Source organism: Vulpes vulpes, chromosome 9, assembly GCF_048418805.1.
Source record: "Vulpes vulpes isolate BD-2025 chromosome 9, VulVul3, whole genome shotgun sequence".
NCBI lineage: Eukaryota > Metazoa > Chordata > Mammalia > Carnivora > Canidae > Vulpes > Vulpes vulpes.
Window position 1 is genome coordinate 38,834,975 of NC_132788.1, and position 22,563 is coordinate 38,857,537.

Here is a 22,563-nt window from a genome sequence, read left to right on the forward strand (position 1 = left end):
GCTGCCGGATGTTCGCTCAGAGCTCTGCAGACATTGATGGGGGTGCAGAAGTTGGAGGGACTTCTGAGTAGCAGTGTCGCTAGAGAGCAGTGTTGGGTGGTCCAGGGCCGGAGAGGCTCCGTAATCCCCCACTGTCCCTGCAGGCCTTCTCACCAGTTTTGCATGGACTGGTAGCTTGCTCTTGAACAAAAGAGCCAACTCTGTACATGAAGTCAAAATGAATTATCTTCTGACCCCCTAGTCATAGTCTCCCACCAATCCTGTTATGTCCCCTTCCCAGCAACTGACCTCTTTTACCTACCAGGCCAGACACTGCTTATCCCCATACCCTCTCTCCACCCTCTGACCACTCACCAGGCACTGTGTCTCCTTCTGAAATGCATTTCTTGGTGTTGGTCTCTATTATCCCAGTCAAAGCTGAGACTCATCATCTGAAGGCTCCTTGCTGGTCTGTTTCCTATTCCAATCCATCATCTCTACTGTTGGTGGGGAGCTTCCACATAGGAACGTCCGGGTGTGGTATTTTCATACGTAGAAGCCTCTACTGGCTCCCTATGGGCTCTGACAGGATGTGCAAATGCTTCCTTTCCTGTCTCCTGTCTTCCCAGCCTGCCCACCCCCAGAACCTTCCTCACTGTGCCTGTTTCCTCATGCCTTACAGGCCACATCAGTACCTGCTAAGGTATTCACGGATGTCCTGGGCACACAGCAGTCTTTGGCTATTGGGTGCTCTCCTTGGAGGAGTCGCTCCTTCCTTGCCTGTGGGCCTCTCCACCCCTAGAAGTCTGTGCACATTATAGGCTCTCATAGCTAAAGGTTAAGTGAAGGATTTTTTTTTCTTTGCTCTATATTTCAATGTAAACTTCTGTCTACCTCTGTAGCCTTGAATCTTTGCCTGGATATGTAGAGAAGAGAACGGTGAGGTGTATTCCAGCCTGACTCTGAGCCTGCCCTCACCTACCCTGGTTGGCTATGGAGTCTGCACAATTAGGGGAACCTTCTGGCCAGGTCCATATGTTGCAAGTTCCTCCTTGCTCATTCATCATTGTGGTGGTCTCCAGTGAAAATGGGACTTTCTCTGCACTTTCTGGCTTATTTGGTTTCATTTTGAAAATCTGTATGAGTGTGTATATATATATATAATGTATGCCCCTGGCTTTTCCCACTGGAAACTATCATTTAGAAAGTACTCCCAGTTTTAAATGTGCTAACAGTGTTCCACATAAACATGAAATATTTCCTAACACAGCAGAGGATTTGTATACAGCTGTTCTTTCCTCTCACATAACTCTCTCTGTACCCCTAACTCCTACTGATTCAAGGAAAATAGAAGAGGTCACACTGGCAGGTGCTTCTTGGAACCTGCCCATGGTAGCTTAGCTGTAGCCTGGGGAACTGTGGGTGGTGGCCAGTTTCAGCCCTGTGTGTGCAATCTTTTTGATTTGGTAGGTACTAGTGGTGAGCCCAAGATCGCGTTTTCTTCACGTGGCTACACCCTTCAAGATATTCTGTTATTCCCTCCAACAGCTGACAGCTGCCACACATAGATTTGGGAATTTTTTTTTTTAATGACCTGCCTTCACTGTCTCTTTCAGAATTTTTTTTACAGTTCTCATTTGTTGTTTGCACAAGTTGAACACAGTCTGGGCACATTATAATTCCTCTCAGAGTCAAGAAGACTTTAGTAGAAAGTGCAGTGACTGTATTATTGAAATATTAAAGTTAAAACTTTATGTCCTTAAGGGCAGGAAATTAACTAATTAAGATTATTATGTTCATTTTTTTTCATGGCATCTGTAAGGATTGTTCAGAAAGTGAGCATATATATATTTTTTTTTTAAGAAACTGGTTTTATCATAAAGCAAATAAGTAGTTCAGGAATTGAAATGACTTTGCATTGCTTATGCTGTGCTTTCTAGGGTGACATAACAGATTCCAGTGTTTGTCACTGTAAGCCAAATGTAGATCTCTGGTTTGCAACTGGTAGTTTTATCTTTCTGTGTGAGACCAATAGCACTCCATATTCCTTTGCTAAAGTTTATCTGACATATGTAATCACATAGTTCGTTAAAAACACTGCAAATTTTAATTGTCTAGAGATTATTTTCTGTAGTCATTTCTTTTTTAATTTATAAACTCGATCACCATTGGTTTGGTCTGGGCACTTTATAATAACCCCAGGAATCAAGAAGATTTTAAAAATAGTGCAGTGACTATAACATTGATACATCGAAAGTTAAAAATTTAAATCCCCAAAGGTCAGGAAATTAATTAAGGTAAAGTGGTTATGTTCATAGTAGAATTATTCCTAGTTAGTGTGATATCAACCGTGGCATTGACTCATTGTTGTCTCTGAAGTATACAGTGACTCCCAAAGATCCAGTCTGGACAAATGTGTGACAAGCATCTATTCCATGGAATTATGGAGGGCCATTTTATACAACAGCTGACTGATCACTTACAAATGCTGATTTTGCATTCTTCTCACAGGAGGGTCACACTTCGAAATTGTTTTCTTATAGGAAAAGGGTTATCTCCTTTAAGAAGAATTCCACATTTTTTTAAAAAATTGCAAAAAAAAAAAAGATTCATAGTCAAGATTGGAATAAGAATGCTTCTTAGAGCATATACATTATTTTCTATTCAAGAATATATTTGTTCAGCATATACAAGGATTCCTAGTACTAAAATCAAAATCTAGTTTCTTGAAAGAAAATAAAGTAAGCCTAGTAGGTTTGCTATTTAATCTTCTTTGTGAAAAGGAAAAATACATATTTTCAGGGATTTTTATGACGTCAATGACTTGAGCTCAGTCACAACTGTTAGTCACATTGTCTTTCAATAAATAGCAGTGATTTCAGGTTTTCAGACTTTCTCTAGGCTTTGAAGATTATGTGAATAAAAAGTCTCTCTCTTTCTCTCTTTCTTCCAATAAATGATACTTGCTCATTAACAGCTGCTGCCAGTTTTCTTCCATATCCCCCACCTCCTGACTCACTCTTCTCATACTGCCTAAGACACCTTTCCAGGAAAATGTGTAGATCTTTTAGAGATGTGAGATGTAAAAAGAAGTTGCAACATAGGGTATCCCAGCTCCCCTGAAGAGAGGTGAGTTCACAGCGGTTATCACTCTGCACAAGGATGACCCCCGTTATACTACCTGCATTATTCCACTTTGCTTACTTGTATGTCTTAAAATCTCAGCAAACAAAATCATTCAATTTGTAAGCATTAGAAAAATATTCCACACCATTCATCATTTGGGAAATGCAAATACAAGCTATTAATTGCACACCCATGGGAATGTCTAGAATTGAAAAGACCAATGTGCCAGTGTTGACAAAGATGAGGAACAACCAAAGCACACATGCAGGACTGGTAAGAAAGCAAAATGCCATAACCACATCTTTTAAAGTTAGAAACAGCCTCACCATCTCTATAAAGTTAGACATACACTTGCTCTGTGTGTCTGTAGAGGTGGCATAACAGAGTAATTCCAGTCTAGGTGTCTACTCAGGAGAAATAGGAGCATATGTCCACACAAAGGCTAGTATACTCATATTTATAGAATTATTCACAATATTCTAAAACTGGAAACAACCCAGATGTGTAATGGCAAGTGAATGAAATAATTTGTGGTATATTTATACAGTGGACTCAGAAACAAAAAGGAATTGATAAGCACAGAAACACTGGACAGATCTCAGAGCCTTAGGCTAAGTGAATAGGCCAGGCAGAAAAGACTGTAAAGTCTGATTCTATTTATATGGCATTCTAGAAAAGGCAAAACTGTAGTGACAGAGTGGATAGGTGATTGCCAGGGGCCGGTAGGGGAATGGGATCGCCTGCAGGATGGCAGGAGGGAACGTTTTGAGGTGTTGGAAATGTTCTGTGTCTTGGTTATGGAGGAGGTGACGTGACTGCACACCTTTGCCAAAACTCATTGAATTATACGCTGAAAATGGCTCAACTTTATCGTATGTTTAATTATAACTCAATGAAGGTGATTAACCAAAGCATAACTTCTATAGAGGCTTATATATATTATTGAGAATTCAGTAAATTGGGTAATATCAGTAATCTAAGAAGATAAACAATTTTTTTTATCAGAAATAGAAACATTTTGTGGGGGGTGGGGGCAGCCCATGTAGAGAATATCTGATTGAGGGAGAGGGAGGTTAAAGGTGACCTGAGGGTACCAGCTAAGTATGTGGGTGCTTGGTGACAAGAGGCCAGATTATCTTTTAAGAATGTTTGCTCAATGCCTGTGACATAGCATCCCATCTTCCTTGAAATTATTAGTATTGTAGGAAATCCTTGAAATATTACAAACTTAACAGAGATTCCTCTTACTTCCTAATGAACTTTAAGTTTAGAGATATTCATTGATTAGAACAAAGTAACATCTAAAGCAAAAAAGGTCGGCAACAGCTGCCAGTAGGGGCCATGAGTAATTTGCTTGTTTTCAGCCTTCACCTTCTTTATTTGCCTATAATGGGTTTGCTAGACTTGTGCTTTGTCTTTAGCTTTACAAAAGTCCGTGCCCATTAGGGTTTATAAATGCAAAAGTATTGAGACTGTTAATGCTGTCAGGAAACAGGTGTGATTATATTGGAAATGGAAATGATAGTTTAAAAAAAATGGAAGCGGCAAGAATAAGGAGATTGCCACTGTGACCCATCTGAGAGGCTGGACGGTGGGAATGACAGGAGGAGTAGTAGAATAGAATACAGTGGTGAGAGAAGGCACACCTGACAGTTGGCCAGGGACAAGAAAAATGGATGATTAGAATGGAAAAAACAACAAAACCATTTTGAATCCATGGTCTAGAGGGTGAGCATTATGGTTAGATACTCATTAGCCTAAGGTTAATTCAGGAGAAAGGATTTTGCTCTCCAAGGCTAAGTAAGATTTGGCTGAATTGCTGCTCATGAAACTTGAACCATCCTGGCTTTCAGCATCGTCAGCTCTGAGCCCCTTGGAATTTGCAGAACATCAAAGTGAGGTCTGAAGCAGCTGCTGCTAGCTCAGCGTCTAAGAAATTCCTTATGACACTGCCAAGCTCGTGGAGGGAGAGGGTCACCTGCCTCAACAGATTTCAGTGTTGCTGGAATGGTTTCATTTTGAGGAAAGATTCCTGCTACCTGCAAATTGGTAGACATGCATCCAGATTCTAGAAATCTCCATCTTTCCAGTTTATTAAATCCAGAATGACTGACAGTAGAGCTACCTTTCGGGTCCCATCCGCACATAAGTTGGGCAGGCTGAACTTCCAGTAAATCTCTTATCTCTGAGCAGACAGACAGCCATTTCCTGAACTTAAGTGTGGCACTATCTGTGGTGTTTACGTGATCTTGTTTAAAAAACTGGAAATGCAAAGGCAAATACTGAGCTTGCTGCTAAAAAATGTAAGGTTCCCAGTATGGCACAAGCAAGGGAGAGGTGAGTGTTCGGTATTGCTTTGGGAACAGTCTGTCATTGCACTTGCTCATTTTGGCTTTAAGTCGTGTGTGTTTTTAATCGTGAAGGAAAATAAAATTGTAGAACACGTATGAAAACCTGGAAATAGATTTTTTTAATATTTATGCCTAATAGGCAAATTCTAATGAAGGATTTTGGAATGTTCTGTATCTTTCTGGGAACGAAACTCCCGGTCCCAACTCCCTATGCCCCTTGTAACAGCTAAGTCCATTGTAACTTTCAGTAATTGGTTTTTTATTAAAATAAGAGACTGCAGTATAAATTTTAGCGACTAGGCTAAGTAGGCATTAACAGGTCCTGGGATCCAACCACAATTTGTAACATCGTTCCTCTGGGAAAATAGATTCTAAGTGCCCAATAACTAACTTACAAATAGACTTTTGAATCATAGTCCATTTGAGAATAAGGAACTGTTTGTGATAGTAATTCCTTCGATTGGCTTGCTTGAGAACTGCACAGAAGGGACCTATATTCTACCACACATGTGCAGGGAACCCAGCTAGTCTGGGTTTGATCAAAGATTATTGCTGAGCGGGCACTGGAATGAAAACCAAAGCAGGGGCTGGAGAAAAGTCAAGGGTGGAGCAAGAGGATGGATCTGGAGAGGTTCTGGTGGTAGGGGAGGTTTCCAATCTCACAGGCAAAGGTGTGATTCTGCACAGACGAAGTGAGAGGAGAACAGGTTGGTTCAGGTAGGAGGTGAGGAGCAGAAAACATTGCAGGCAAGAGGAATGAGATATGAGGAACATGAAGGATCGACCAGGAAACAGACTCTTAATGGTAGAGAAGAAGCTGAAGGTTACTGGAGGTGAGGCGGGTGGGGTTGGGGGATAGAGGAAATAGGTGATGGGGATTAAGGAGGATACTTGTGATGAGCACCAGCTGTTGTAAGTGATGAATCACTGGGCTGTACCCCTGAAATTAATATTATACTGTATGTTAACTAACTGGAATTTAAATAAAAACTTGGGGGGAAAAAAGGAAAATGTAATGCAAAATGTACAAGGAAGGCTGAATGGCCCACATAGTAACCTAGTAATGTCTGCTGGTTTCTCTGCAACTGGTAGCTTCTCGTAAGGGCACTAATCTCAGGTGAGTGCTTCCCCCTTGTGACCCAGTTACTTCCAAAGGCCACACCTCCAAATACCACCACACCAGGGATTAGGGTTTCAATATAGGAATTTGGAGGATACAAACATTCAGTCTATAGCACTTTTTGTGGTTCAACCTGAAAACATTTCAACTTAGTATCCTCCATGTTCCCCAGACCACTGTTGGCCTTTGCATACGAGTATCTCAAGAAGAGGGGCCATGTGTGCAACTCTGTGTCCTGCCTCCCACAGTTCAGTTGAAACTCCAGTTCCCTCTTGAGGTCCTTCCCTGCACAATTTGTTGGTTGACCAATCGTAGAGGGACAGGGAAGATTGTATATGTCTCAGGAACTTGGTTTCCTCAGTAGCTACATTTCTGCCATTCACATTCCCAGTACTGGGCACCCTCTCTGCTCCTGCCTCAGAGCTTCATAGGTGGTGAGCTGCCAGCACTTGGGCTGAGGAAGAAGGGTCCAGTCTGTCTTCATGATTGGGCCAGAAATAACCCTAAGTGGAGAAAGTACCCTTCATAATATTACTACTGCTACATATCTTCATTTGTACTGTGCCGCCTTACAAAAAAAGCCACAGGCAGGGGTCTCCTCATCTCAGGGATTTGTATTCTTTAACCTTTTCCTCCATAAGTCCATGGGGAGGGGGTGGCAATGGAAGTCTCCTTCGGACAGTAGGCTAGATTGTGCTTCCATGACAATATTGGCATGTTGTCCACAGACCAGGTCTGCATAGCTTGCCTCATCTCTTTCAGTAAAATATTTCCCAGGAGGTTTTTCTGTCTACCATGACTTGACCCCTGGCAAGCACACTCTTCAGAATTGCCCAGACTTGTCTGAGTTCCCCCGTGAGTACACCCAGGATGCCACACTGGGATTTCCCTGGGTGGGTGGGATTTTCTTCTATCTACCCAGATTCTAAAGGGCAGGCTGTTTGCACAGATAAGGTAAACATAGATGTTTTGTTTGAGATTCAGAATTAGGCAACTAATTAAGAATTCAAAAAGTATAAAGTTACCTGTAGTTTTACTAAAAGTCAACTTTTATTCTTAGGACAGTATTCTATCAATTATGCTTCTGTTATTACATTGACAAAGAAGGCATTGTCAGTGATAGCATTTATTCACTGCCTGAAGTAGCACAACTGTGTATTTTCCTAGATGTAGGAAATTCTTAGTGAATAAATAGTAACCAGAGGAAGAATGAACTTCATTGAGTGCTTATTATGTCCCGAGACCAGTGTTAAGCAGGTGGCACTGCTTAGCTCATTTGTTAGAGACAAAAGTGCTGTGAGGTACCTATTCTTAGCTCTGTTTTACACTTAAGAATTGCTGTTTAAAGAGGTAAAGTAACTTGCCCAAGGTCACAGAGGGTAATAAGTACAGAGTTAGGACCAGATCCTGGGCCATCTGATCACAGAACAGGGCTCTAAACTACAGTTATGCCTCAAATACATCTTTCTGAAAAGTGTTGTCTCAAGTCTCTTGTTGAGAATGGAAACTGAGCAGTAAGACAAAAGAATCTGTGCCTCACTTTGTGATGGTAGCTGATCCTCAGCTTAACTAGGAATAGAAAGATTCCTGTTCATTCAACATATTTCTTTAAGACAGTAATTCATGTTATCAGGTGGATAAATTATTTGTAAATGTAGCTTAATAGCCAAAGGACCGTTGTCCAAACAGAATAATTTCAGCAGACTTTTGTGCTTCTCCGATTAGCTTAAACCATATTTTTTATTATGATCCAAAAATTTAATTCTTATATTTGAACCAGATATCCTATTCATAGTCATAAATTCACTGGGAAATCAGACATACTTTTTTTTAAAATCCAAAGAATGATTCTGTGCTTTAATTGCATAAGAGACATCATACCAGCGCACTTACTTAGGCTGGTAGTAATGTCTTAAAAAGTACTGTTTTAAAATGTTTAATTTTATTAGATATTTTCTGTAACATGGAAAAAATGATCAATTTGTGTCTTCTTCTGATGACCTATGGGGAGAAGTGGTTTAATCTGTACATCTCAGCAGAGGATAGAAATTAATTTTTTGTGTTAATTTTATATCCCCTAATACTTCTTGGGGGCTTTTAAAGATTATCTTTAGCAAACTGAGAAATGTTTGCCATTTTTTAGCAACTTTATTTTTTGGAAAAAAAATAACATCACACATTTGTTTATATGGAGTTTCCTGTTCCAGAGGCACCATGAAGGGAGAAAGAGAGTCATAAGAACCTTAGCAATTAAAGTTCCAAAGGAGAAGAATTTGGATGCTCTAGTTCAGCCTAGACTGTAACCAGACTAGGTTATTGTAAATATCAAATGTAAATATCATTAAAGGGGATGTTTTCTTCCATAAAACAGACCTAGCAGGCAGTTCAACGGAATTTTAATGTACTCACAACAAATTGAACGCTATGTGTTTTACATTAGAATGGGCATGTTCTCACTTTAAGGAACTTTTGATTTTTTTCTTAAGTTCTGTTTTTGATATATCAAACACATAAAAACATGACCCCCTCCCCCTTCCACTCTTGTTTCAGGCGACAAGGGCAGCCATTACCCAGCACTGCACTGACCTCGGGAATCTGTTGGGCAAGGAGAACGATGTGGCCCTCATCATCGATGGCCACACCCTGAAGTATGCTCTCTCCTTTGAAGTCAGGAGAAGCTTCCTGGATTTGGCACTTTCGTGTAAAGCTGTCATATGCTGCAGGTAGGCATGCACAGGCTTTTCGTTGTTCATGTTCCAATGTGGCTGTATCCTGTGTTTTTATTTAAAAAAAAAAATAGTGCATTAAAAGTATAGGGATAAAGTTTCATTTAAAAAAACAAGCAAAATAGGGGATCCTTGGGTGGCTCAGCGGTTTGGCGCCTGCCTTGGGCCCAGGGCATGATCCTGGAGTCCTGGGATCAAGTCCCGTGTTGGGCTCCTTGCATGGAGCCTGCTTCTCCCTCTGCCTGTGTCTCTGCCTCTCTCTCTCTCTCTCTCTCTCTTTTTATCTATCTTTCATGAATAAATAAATAAAATCTTTTAAATAAATAAATAAAATTTAAAAAGCAAAATAAAAATACTAATTTAACCGTCCACAGATTTGGGGGGAAGAAGCAGTTAGTGATTTTTGCAGTTTTGTTTCTTGTCATCTGAGAAAAGAAGAGCCAGGGCCTCTCTCCAGGGAGATTAACTAGAATAAGTCTGCCACGAGCAAGTGTGGAAAGTTAGAAGAGCCCTGCATACTTGGTTCCTTGACTCTGTATATCTGAGCTCAAATTCCAAGATTTATGCGATATACAGTGGATATTTCTATTCAGTCAATAAGGAGCTTTGGTTGGCAATTTTTGTTTTAGGACTTACCCAGACAACTTTGTTGAATTTTTTTTAATGTTTTATTTTAATTCCAGCTACTTGACATATGGTGTTATATTAGTTTCAGGTGAAGGACTTTGTTGTTCTTTTTTTTTTCTTTTTTTTTCATGAAATCTGGGATTTTTGAGGGTGGACATTGCAACATTCCATTGACTACTGGCTATGCGAGGTCCAGTTCTCATAGAGATTTGAGTCAGAATTATAAAGAAAATAAACTACTAGAGCAATGAGCAGCATGACCCTGATTATGCAGCAAATAACTTGAAAGGTGAGAAGAGCTCTGTCCATTTCTGAAAACACTGTGCTTAGGCGGTACCTGGTATGTGATTAAATACACAATCTGTATCGTTGGATTAATAATCTCATTTGTGCTTGCTCTTTTATGTTATAGTTATACATTTTTTCGTACCTTGTTTTCTTGGATATTTTGTCAGAAGTCAGTTATCAGGATGCTTTTAAATTCCTCACTTGAGCATTAATCCTTTTAGAACTCCTCTTTCGGATTCAATCATGGTCTATTCAGAATAATGGTTATTACATTGACAAGATGGTCTTGCTCTTTCTGCTTTACTAAAAGTCCCTTGGAACATCATCTGCCATGCTACTCTACCCAGACCTCTCATGACACTGCTTGTTTGGGATGACCAATAAGTCTGGGGGAGAGCTAACAGGAAAGTCTCTCCTTGTCTCTCTAACCTTGCTTCCCACTCCCAGTTGTTCTTATTTTAGAGCAAACAATTTGTTGCCATTTTTCCATCAATACACCTCCCTACTCAGAACCCTGAAACTGTTCACATGATGATAGTTCTCTATCATTTTATGCTGCTCTCTTGATCCCTTTGCATAATTTGGCCTCATCAAAGGCCAACGAGAGCTGGAATAGTGGCTGGTGGTGCCCTCATGGTCAAAAGGAGTATAAGGAGTGTAGCTGTTGTGCTTGGTTGTAGGTTGTTCAAGGACCTCAGGGTGAGGAACAAATTCAAATGTGTTTGAAACAATGAATAAGAACTTTGTGTTTCTTCTAAATCAGGAAACTTAGTACAACTAAATGGGACCTGGGATAGTGAGGAATGACCAGAGCAACTAGAAATGAAAGACCATGTTTCCTGGTTTTCTCTCATTCTCTCTCTCTCTTTTTAAAACAACTTTATTGAGATATAATTTACATATCCTACAATTAACCCATGTAGAATGTGTAGTTCAATGGTTTTTAGTATATTTAGAGTTTTGTAACCATCACCACAACCAATTGTAGAATATTTTAATCACCCCCAAAAGAAACCCTCTTATCTGTTATTAATCAATCCCCATCCTCCTCTACCCTCCCACAGTGTCCCTCAGTACTAAACAACCACAAATTTGCTTTCTTGTCTGTAGAGATTTGCCTATTTGGGGCATTTCTTATGAATGCAGTTATATAAGATGTGGTCTTTTTATGATTTCTTTCACTTAGTATGTTTTCAAGGTTCATCCATGTTGTAGAATATATCAGTACTTCATTCCTTTTCACAAGTAAATAATATTCCATTGTATGGATATACCACTGTTATTCATCCATATTGATTAGCATTTGGATTGTTTATAATTTTTGACCATTATGAGTAATGCCACTATGAGGATTCATGTACAAGTTTTTGTATGGCCATCTGTTTTCAATTCTCTTGGGTATATACTGAGGAGAAAAATGCTGGGTCAGCTAGTAAGTCTATGTTTAATGTTTTGAAGAACCACCAGACTGGTTTCCAAAGTAGCCACACCCTTTCATATTCCCACCAGCAGTTTGTGAGTGTTCTAGCTTGTCCACATCCATCTACTTGTTATTATCTGTCTTTTCATTGTTTAGCCTAGTGGGTGTAAAGTGGTATCTCATAGTTTTGATTGCATTTCCCTAATAGTTAATGATGTTGAATGTCTTTTCATGTGCTTATTGGCCATTTGTATATCTTCTTTGGAGAAATGTCTATTCAAGTTCATTTTTAAATTGGATTGCTTGTCTTTTATTATTGAGTTTTAAGAGTTCTTTATATATGCTGGATACAAGTATCTCATCAGAAACATGGTTTACAAATATTTTCTCCTGTTCTGTTGGCTGTCTTTCCATCTTCTTGAAAGTATTATTGGGAAAAAAAAAAAAGAAAGTATTATTGGCCGCACACAAGATCCTAATTTTGATGAAGTCCAATTTATCTATTTATTCTTTTACTCTGCTTTGTTGTCCTGTCTAATGGCTCCCTTTTTTAAGTAGCTGATACTGTGCTTTCTTTGCTGTGTTCCATTTGGACAGGTTAGCTCAGGGACATGCAAATGGCAAGAAGGGGAGGAACTGTAGTGAAATGCACTTTTCTCCTAATTTCCTCTTTGTGTCTGTGTTGTGAAGCTGCTGAGTAGGTACCTGATTTCTGTGAGGTCCTCAGCACAAGAGGTTGTCTCACTCAGAGCCAGAAGTCATGGGTGAGGGAGTCCCTCTTCCTGCCAACTGCCAGTTGGTCAAGAGGCCGTCACCCTGACTTGGTGAGCAGAAATAAGCAACAAGAAACAACATGGAAAAGTCTGGTAAACTGTAAATCAAAGCAAACGTGCTCCAACTTCATGGTTTTTCAAAGGGAAATCAAAACGAGGCCGTTTGGATTCTCAGGGGAGAGCAGGAATGCCTTCAAGGCTTTACAGGAACACGCTCTTTGCTTGCCAGGTGCTTGATACTAAAGAAAAACATCTTTTTCCCCCTTCTTTCTTTGGCTGCTTTCAGAGGGCTTTGTGTGTCACATAAAGCTGTACACTCAAAGACTTCACAGGAAGGAGTTCAAACTGGAATTGGCACAGAAAGAGGAAATTTCAAATTAAATACTGTTACTGTCTACAAAATAGAAGCGCTAATTGAAAAAAGGAATCTAGGATAGTGTACTACTTTACCGCTCCAGGAGACATTTCTTGGCTGGTCTCACACTCAAGATTTAAAAAAAAAAAATCAACACATACTTTTTTTTTTTTTTTAAATAAAAGCACTCGTGTACTTCAGATGTTGCTTACTATTCATTGAGAATTTAAACCTAAGTTAAATTTAATATGACTTCAAACATAAGGTTGACCTTAATTCTCACTTTTCATCTTTAAAACTCAGTCGTTGTTAAGGTTACCCTTTTCTTTAATAATAGAAGAAAATAATTTCTTTTGGGAAATAAATCAGTGAAATCATGAAGCACTGTCTGCCATCAATATTGATTCAGAGACTGGTGAATGTTTTATAAAAACTGATAAATACTTTTAAGCTAAAACTATTTTAGGCAGAAAATAGAGGAAATAATGTAAGAATTTGTTAAATATTTTGCTGACATTAGACTCAGACAATTTAGCTAATTATATATTATTATACCCAAATATTTTCCATGTAGTTAAAATCCTAGAAAGGTCATAATATGTTCAGCAAAACAGGTACTGGTCAATACTTTAGTGTGGTTTACTTTTGTAGCTGTCAGGGACATTGCCACATGATTTGTTGAGGTATAAACCGGTTGGTCTAATAACATTTTTGTGGTAAGCTTGATACCTGTACTGTATGTTCCTGAGTGTCATGGGATAGTGAATAAGAGTATATTACAGTTCTCACCTCTCTTCTACTTTGCATCTCATATAAGCCTCAACTCCTTGAAAGCAGGGCCTCAGTAAAGCTAGCAGATCCCCAGACTCTAGTGACCTCCATCTTGCCATATGCAACAATCACATTCTTGATTCCTCCTTAGCAGCTGATGTTAATGGCTCCCCCCACTGGATTCTCATTTATTTCCATGGCACCTCTTTTTCCTCCTATGTATCTTCCTTATGGGATCTTCTCAGCAGCTTTTGAAATGTATTTCCAAGGTTTTTTGCCTTTGGCCTTTTCATATTCCCACCCATATCTTCTCCTTGGTGCATTCCATTTATTTTCATGGCTTCATTCATCTTCAACATTAATGATTCTCAACACCAGATTTACACTGAATCATCTAGAGAACTTAAACAATTTTTTCCTCAAAAATTTAAATGTGGGATTATCATATGACGCAGCAATCCTACTGCTTAGGTATACAACCCACAGAATTAAAATTGGGTAATCAAACAAATATTTGTGTTTCATATTCACAACAGTGCTATTCACAATAGTCTAAGAGCAGAAACAACCCAAGTGCCCACTAGTAGATGAATGGATAAACAAAGTGTAGTATATTCATACAGTGGAATGTTATTTGTACATAAAGAGGAAAAAGCACAGGTACACATGCTACAATATGGATGGACCTCAAACACATACATAGTGAAAGAAGCTGTCAGAAAAGATCACAGATTATGTGTGATCACATATTCCATTCATAAAATATTTCACAATAAGTAAATCCACCCAGACAGAAAGCAGATTAGTGGTTTCCAGGGCCTAAGGGATGAGGAATGGGGAATGACTGTTTAATGGGCACAGGGTTTCCTTCTGGGATGATGGAAATGTTTTAGAAGTAGATAAAATAGGGGATCCCCGGGTGGCTCAGCAGTTTAGTGCCTGCCTTCGGCTCAGGGAGTGATCCTGGTGTCCCAGGACCGAGTCCCGCATCAGGCTCCCTGCATGTAGCCTGCTTCTCCCTCTGTCTGTGTCTCTGCCTCTCTCTCTCTCTCTGCGTCTCTCATGAATAAATAAAATCTTTAAAGAAAAGTAGATAAAGGTGATGATTGTACAACATTGTGAATATACTAGATGCCATTGAGCTGATAAACACTTTAAAATGGCTAGTTTTATATTATGTGAACTTTATCTTAAAAAATGAATAAAAGAATTCATCCATGTAAACGAAATATTTGTTGAATGAACAAAACAGAATGTTGAATGAAATCTGGTTAGAAAGAAATAAAAAAGACACTGATTCCCAAGCCCTACCCCAGGACAATTATTTTTTTAATGAAATTTATTTTTTTACACTTTATTTAAATTCAGTTTGCCAATATATAGTATAACACCCAGTGCTCATCTCGTCACGTGCCCTCCTTTATGCCCATCACCCAGTTACCCATCCCCCCACCCATCTCCCCTTCTGCAACCCTATATTTGTTTCTCAGAGTCAGAAGTCTCTCTTGGTTTGTCTTCCTCTCTAATTTTTCTGCATGCAGTTTTCCTCCTTTCCCCTATGGTCCTCTGCACTATTTCTTATATTCCATATATGAATGAAACCATATGATAAATTGTCTTTCTCCGATTGAGTTATTTCACTCAACATAAATCCTCTAGTTCCATCCACATTGATGTAAATGGTAGGTATTCATCTTTTCTGATGACTGAGTAATATTCCATTGTGTATATATATATATATATATATGTATGTATGTATGTGTGTGTATATATATATACACACACACAATGGAATATATATATACAATGGAGATATATATATGTGAGATATATAGATATAGATATAGATATAGATATAGATATAGATATAGATATAGATATATCTCACATCTTTATCCATTCATCTGTCGAAGGACATTGTGGCTCCTTCCACAGTTTGGCTATTGTGAACATTGCTGCTATGAACATTGTACCCAGGACAATTAAATCAGAACACTAGGGATTATACAATACTCCTGGCTGATTCTAATGGGTATTGATATTCAGGGTTGTGAATAGATGGCTTCCCTAGTCCATCGGCATGTCTAGCATGACCCCTGTCTTGAGCTTCACCTATATCTGAGACTTTTTCACACTGACGTTCTTTTTACATCTTAAATTCAAAATGTATAAACTGAATTAGTCACAATGCCCTCATCTGTGCATCTCCCCATTCTTTCTGATCTTTTCCACTAGTTTACTAGTTTACTGTCTCAGGTGATGGTACCATGCACCTCTCAGCTGCCAGAGCCTTTTGGTAGCTTGATTTTGTATTTAAGGAACCTATCAGAGACTAAATCATATAAGCAAATTATAATATTGAGTCAGAAATTATACTCTCTTAATTTGTTGATCCTTGGTAAAAATTTGTTTTTGTTTTTTATAAATGAATAAATAGAGGCCTCAGAAAAATTACATTGTCTCACCCATGGCTTCACTGAGTAGTAATGGAGGCATTGTCAATTTATCCTAGGTATGAGTAGTATGAGGGCCTGTGTTCTTATATTTTGTAGCTGGCTGCGGCAGCTAATTTATATAAATATGTGTTTATTACTGTTGGTACTTGAGTTTTATATGAAGTTTTTGCTTTTCACGTATTTTTCAAACTGTAGAATTTGTTTGAACGTGTTTTAGCATAAAGTCTTATAGTATCAGAAAGGGAGACAGAACATAAAGACTCCTAACTCTGGGAAATGAACTAGGGGTGGTGGAAGGGGAGGAGGGCGGGGGGTGGGGGTGAATGGATGACGGGCGCTGAGGGGGGCACTTGACGGGATGAGCACTGGGTGTTATTCTGTATGTTGGCAAATTGAATACCAATAAAAAATAAATTTATTATTAAAAAAAGTCTTATAGGATCTGTCTTTCTACAAGAAGTTATGTAGAAAATATGTAAACCATTTTTTATGTGTTCAAGAAGGGGTTCTCTGTTCCGTCTTCCCTGTGTCCTTGGAAATACCGTCTTTCATGTTTTCTCATTTTTCCTTTTTCTTTGAAGTTCTTTAGTTTTATTAAAATGGAGATAAATTTTATAGGCACAGACTTAGGATGGTGGGGTTGGGAGGCAGTCTTTGACCTCTTGAGAACGTTCAGAAATCTTAAAAGTCAATGTGTATTGTCAGGAAAAGAGTCATGAAAGCATCATCAGGGTTCCCCTTTTGAGGAAGTTGGTTCACGGCTCCGTCACAGTTCTCTGCAAACACAGGTGATGCTCATTGTCCCCAGTGCCACCATATTAACAGACATGATTTATGGCTGTATGTCTCTGGGCAGGAGATGGAGTAGGAGGAAAACACCACAGCAGGGATTTCCACTGGATGTGCAAATGAAGGGTTTCAGAAGACATCATTTATTTTCTTGGATGTATTTAAACTTCTGTCTTTCAGGGTAGATTCATAGATAAACATATGAACCTACTGTGATACCATAGAAATAGTCAAGAGAAGAAAAAAGAGTGGGCACAATGAATGTTTCTAAAAACTTTTGGGGTTTATTTTTCTAACTTTAAGAGTAATTTCTATTATAGAAAAAACTAGAAAATTCAGATAAGAAGAAAGAAAAAAAATCACAAATCCCATCAACCAGAGTCCATCACTGTTAGCAATTTATATTTTAATCTAGATCTCTTTCAGTTAAATACTTTTTTTGGAAATAGGTTAGATTATTCACAATATATGAAATGAAAAAGGTTATAAACCTTTAAAAAGGTTATAGGGAAGCCTGGATAGCTCAGTCAGTTAAGCATTTGACTCTTGATTTTGGCTCAGGTCATGATCTTAGAGTCTAGGGTTGTGGGATCGAGCCTCACAACAGGCTCCATGCTCAACAGGGAGTCTGCTTGAGAATTCTCTCTTCCTCTACCCCTCCCCTTCATGCTCATGCTTTCCTCTCTCTGTCTCTCAAATAAATAAATCTTTTAAAATAGGTTATAAAGGTTTAATTTCTGTGTCAAATAGCAGTATAAAATGTTTTTAAAAAGCTTGCTACTATTCTGTTATATGAAAACACAATCATTAATCTCTTCCTCGTTGTTGGATATTCAGGTTAACAAGTAATTTTTTACTAGTATAAATATCCCTGCAATATGATTTTTATAACTTATTCTTTGCAAAGACATTTGATGATTTCCGTAAAATAATAATGGATTCAAGAACAAGCCACAGAGAAATTGGCAGAAGGGTTTGATCCTTCACCTGAGAAAGTGAAGTTGTTTGATTTGGAGTGAGAGAGCTGTGGTTAGTAGCTCACTCCCTGCTGGGACAAATGTGTTCTCCTCCATTTAGTCAGCAAAGGCTGGGGTTTATTATCCTCACTAAGAAAGAGGAGCAGTTAAGAGATTACCTTGTGACAGGATATGTATAGGAGTAGAATCCGAAAAGAAACCAACACAGCATTTTTATACACTGATGGTATATCATTTCCATAGCTGGCTCAATCTTACACTCATTTTCTGGACTCTCTTAAGCCTGTGACTCACTTCTTCTGTGTCCAAAAACCTGCACATCAGTCTTACCTTCAAACTACGTAGGGTAGAAAAGAAATGGCTCTTCCAATTTGTTCTTCACTCCAGCTTAGCTTTTTACATTAATGAGGCTTGATGGATAATAAGAAATCATAGAACATTGTGCATTTTGTGTGTGGTATCTTTCAGCCTGTGAACCACACACAAGAATGATATCAAAACAGAGTTCAGACACACTAATTAGAATTGTACCACCGATTGTGTTTTGGTTGGCCTCCACATTGGTAAGGGGTCCAGGCATATCCTTGCAAAAATAAAACTTTTCTTTAGTTTCTTTCATGATATGATTTCTCAGCATCATACATGTTTTAGTTATAAGTCAGCTTCCTCCTTTGACACTTTATTCCAGAGAACATTATTAACTTGTCGAGGTTGTAAGCCTATCCTTGGATTGTTTGGATTACAGCTTAGCATGTTTGCCCATTTGTTGATTACATGCAATTAAGGTAGAATTCGTTCTTAGACGAATTCTAAGGGTTGTTTTTTTTTTACCCGTTTAGCTCTAAAATGAATGCTATTATTTGAATGATTGCAGTGATTTCATTTGATACTAACTGGCCCTAATATTGCACTGCTAAAGGTGAGTGTGCTCAGATGTAACAGCTCCTTAGCATCATGTTGAATAAAAACAATATCCAAGAGCCCACAGTTTAAAAAATGTTCTTCCATCCACAGGTTTGGCCATTATTTATTCAGAATGAAAATTATATTGATGCAAATTCCGTGCTATGTAGAAATAGCTTACTAAATCATTGTATAGACTGGCATATTTGGAGACTTTGCAGTATTAATACAAAGTAGAACAAGGAATCCCTAAGTAATTCTTTCTAGCTTAGAAAGAAACATTTTATTAAACTTTTTGGAATCAAAGCCAATTTTGATGATTACTTATGTTTACAAATGGAGGACTATTTTCATCTTAAATAACTCTTGCAGGAAATAATTTATACCAATCACTCTATAATATCAATGCTTGACTATTAAGAATTTCTGACAGTTTTGATCTTTCTCCAGCCTTTAGAAAGTTACATATTATCACAATTTATATAAAACTCCTTCAGGTGAGAAATAGAAAAATAAATTAACCCGTCACCTTTGTTACTTGCATCCTGAACTAGCCAAATACTTTGGTGGGGAGATACCATACATGTTATAAAATGCAGGCACACATTTTAATAAGATTGAGAATACAGAAAGCTCTTCTTTAAGAAAATCCTCTGTTAAGTAATCCACATTAAAAGCTAGCACTTGTTTGTGGCATGTTAACATGACAGAAATCTCTACCAGGGGGCATTTAGTAATATGATTTGATAAATGATGATGTGCTGTATAACTGGGAGCACATTTCTTAGGAAACTTTTTTTTTTTGGTTATAAAACTGGTATTCTCATACCACTTTTCTTCTATAGGAGAGCTATCCTTCCTAAGAGTTCTGAGAAGTGATTTCTGTGCTAGAAGTTCCCTTTGGTTGGCCATCCTCACACTAGTGGGTGGTCGGTACAGACACCCAGATACAAAATGGACTTCGGAAGTAGCAAGACCCTCTCTGCTTCTAAGGCAGTAGTCTAAGGATTATGGTAATAAGATGTGTGATCTCCCATCTATCCACTCAGATGCTCTCAACACATTGGAAGCCACAGGAGATGCCAGAAGAGCTCGTAGACACATCACTTTTCAAGTTTTTTCCTGTGTTTCTTCCTCTTCCTCTTTTCATGAATGATTAACTCATCAGTGCGTGTCATTTTTGACATCAGTGCCTGCCAAATGAAACAAGGTGATGTTAGGTCAAACCGAGGTCCAAAATTCTGAAGTAGAAGCTCATAATATTTGGCATCTTTCCTACTAAAAAAACAAACCGTGAAAAAAAAAGTCAAGAATAGAGCCTAACTAAACATGTGGAATATGTCATGAATATTTATATCACCATGTCTTGCCTTGTGATAGTATTTGTATTTAAGGTGCCTTTTTTCTTTTTCCTGTGAAGTAGTTCAGAATGTGTTTCATTAGTACAAGTGCCGTGTTAACTTTCATTAGGAAAAAATCCACTTCTTCTGACAACATTGACACCTTTCCGATGGAGAGTATGCAAAGTAGCTCTTATGTTAATTGGTCCCAAAGAAAATTATGTTTTCCAGTTTCCTGTCTATACATCTGACACTTTCCCTCATTTAGTACTTGCTGAATTATGGATGCTTTCCCTTTCCTGATTTTGACAGCTAGTATTCCTCCTATGACTTTGAGAACCATGAGGAAGCTCTAGAAGCCCTGCTGTCCTCTAGTGTGAACAGGAAGCAGCAGGATTATAGTTAGCAACTACACATAGACTGAAGCCTTCTCTGGCTTTGTTTGTTTGTTTTTCTAGCTTTACTGAGGTATAATTGGTATACAAAAATATTGCACATAATCAACATATACAATTTGAGTTTGAATACACACACACACACACACTCTTGTTACCATAACCACAGTCCAGGTGATGGGTCCAAGTAATGACCATAGCCATCACCTCCAAAAGTTCCCTTGTGTCCCTTTGGTTTGGGTAGTGTTTGCCTTTTTTTGTTTGGTTTTGTTCTGCTTGTTTTCGGATGCAGTAAGATGCATGAGATCTACCCTCCTAACTTTTTTTTTAAGATTTTATTTATTTATTCATGAGACACACACACACACAGAGATTGGAGAGAGAGAGAGAGAGAGAGAGAGAGAGAGAGAGAGAAGACAGGCAGAAGGAGAAGCAGGCTCCATGCAGGGAGCCTGATGTGGGACTCCATCCTGGATCAGGCTCTGGACCAAAGGTGGCGCTAAACCGCTGAGCCACCCAGACTGCCCCCTACCCTCCTAACTTTTTAGGTGCACAACACCTTAGTGTCAGCCACCGGCCCTATGTTGTACAGCAGATCTCTGGAACTTGCTCTTGTGTCACTGTACCTTTCTACCCATTGAGTAGCAACTCCCCAGATCCCTCTCCCCTACCCCCTGAGGACCATTTGTCTACTTGTATACCTTTGACTATTTTATATTTTAGATGCTTCATGTAAATGGAATCATGCAGTATTTGTCCTTCCATGACTGACTTATGTCACTTAGCATAATATCTTCCAGGTCCACCGTGCCATCACAATGGTAGGAAGGCCCATCTGCTTGAAGTGTCTCTGATTCAGTCTCTTACTTATTTAACTTTCAAGAAGAAACAAATGACAAGAAAGGAATGTTTCCATCTTTGGTTTGTCAGAGGTTTTAAATAATACATTTAGCCCCATTTTGGGCAACAGGTAAATTGTCAACAGGAAGTATGTCACATTGATGGAGCTAACTTAAGTTGCCAAATTTTGGAAGCTGGACTTGGTTTGAGTTTTATGGTTGGTGATTCTTGAGCTTTATTTCATTGTCATCCACACAGCTTTGCTGGGTCAGCAGAGACCAAGAGCATCTGCTGAAAGATTTGGTTTCTGTTGTTTCGTGTTAATCAGGTAGCTGAGCTCTGGAGTTCCAGGGCCATGCTGGCTTTCGTGGCTTAGTTCCTGATAGGTCAGCAAATGCAAAAGAGGTAGGCAGACAGATGGATGGACAAAAGGACAGCCAACCTCTCTCCCACTATTCCATCAAAATCTTGACACTTGGGTCATTTGAGAAAAACAGAGCCAGCATTTTTCTCCTGCTAAGCAAGTATTCATAGCAGTGTCCTTTCACCACTTGGACATACCAGCCATTAAAGACCAGAGTAAATATACCAGTTTGAAGATAATCCTTTCTCAAATATACAAGTGCCAAGTTAAAACCATCTGTCAATCATTTGTGCATTTTTTTCCTTACTTTTATTTGTTTTAGTGGGTAGGTGTTGTTTGAAAATACTGGAGCTTGAGAAATTAGCAGTCCCATGTTATCACAGTATTTTGCCAGTTCACAGATAACTGAACCTTGAGTTCGTGTTTTCTCTTTGTGAAATCATGACAAATACACGTTGAATTTTTTTCCTCACAGGGATTGATGCTTACTTGTAGATTATTTGAGTATATGGATATAGAGACATGTTCAATGGTTTTTCAAACTCTGTACTCACATCAAACTATGAATTTTGAATGATCAAATCTGGAAACAAATATAAGAATATCATAGAAGGTAGTGAAGCCTTTTAAAAATGAAAAATAAGCGCTGAGTGATGTTCAATTACTTGAACAACACTTGGGATCTGAATTTATATTGTTGAGTAGCTGTAATTGTATGTTAACACACGTAAGTATAAACATAGCTACATAAAGAGTAATAAATGATGGATGCTTTAGTGCTAATACCAACATCTCATCAAGTCTGAAAATATTTATAATCATAGAAGTGAAAGAAATAAGGTAGAAGTTTGCTGGGGTTCTGCTTGTATTTCCTTTGTTTGAAAACCACTGCAAAGAGTCTCGGGTATGATTCAATTGTTGGGGATCTTGCATTTCTACATTTATACTCAAGACTGTCTCAAG

General features: G+C 38.5%; 1 protein-coding gene across 7 annotated transcripts in view; it reads left to right on the forward strand.

The window, feature by feature from the left end:
* Positions 1 to 22,563, forward strand: part of LOC112918518 (phospholipid-transporting ATPase IB) — a 579,220-nt gene that overhangs the window by 269,914 nt on the left and 286,743 nt on the right. For all 7 annotated transcript variants that reach the window (XM_072719837.1, XM_072719843.1, XM_072719842.1 and 4 more), the window contains exon 25: positions 9,127 to 9,299. In XM_072719837.1, coding sequence (XP_072575938.1) covers positions 9,127 to 9,299 — 173 coding nt within the window. The remainder of the gene's footprint in view (positions 1 to 9,126; positions 9,300 to 22,563) is intronic.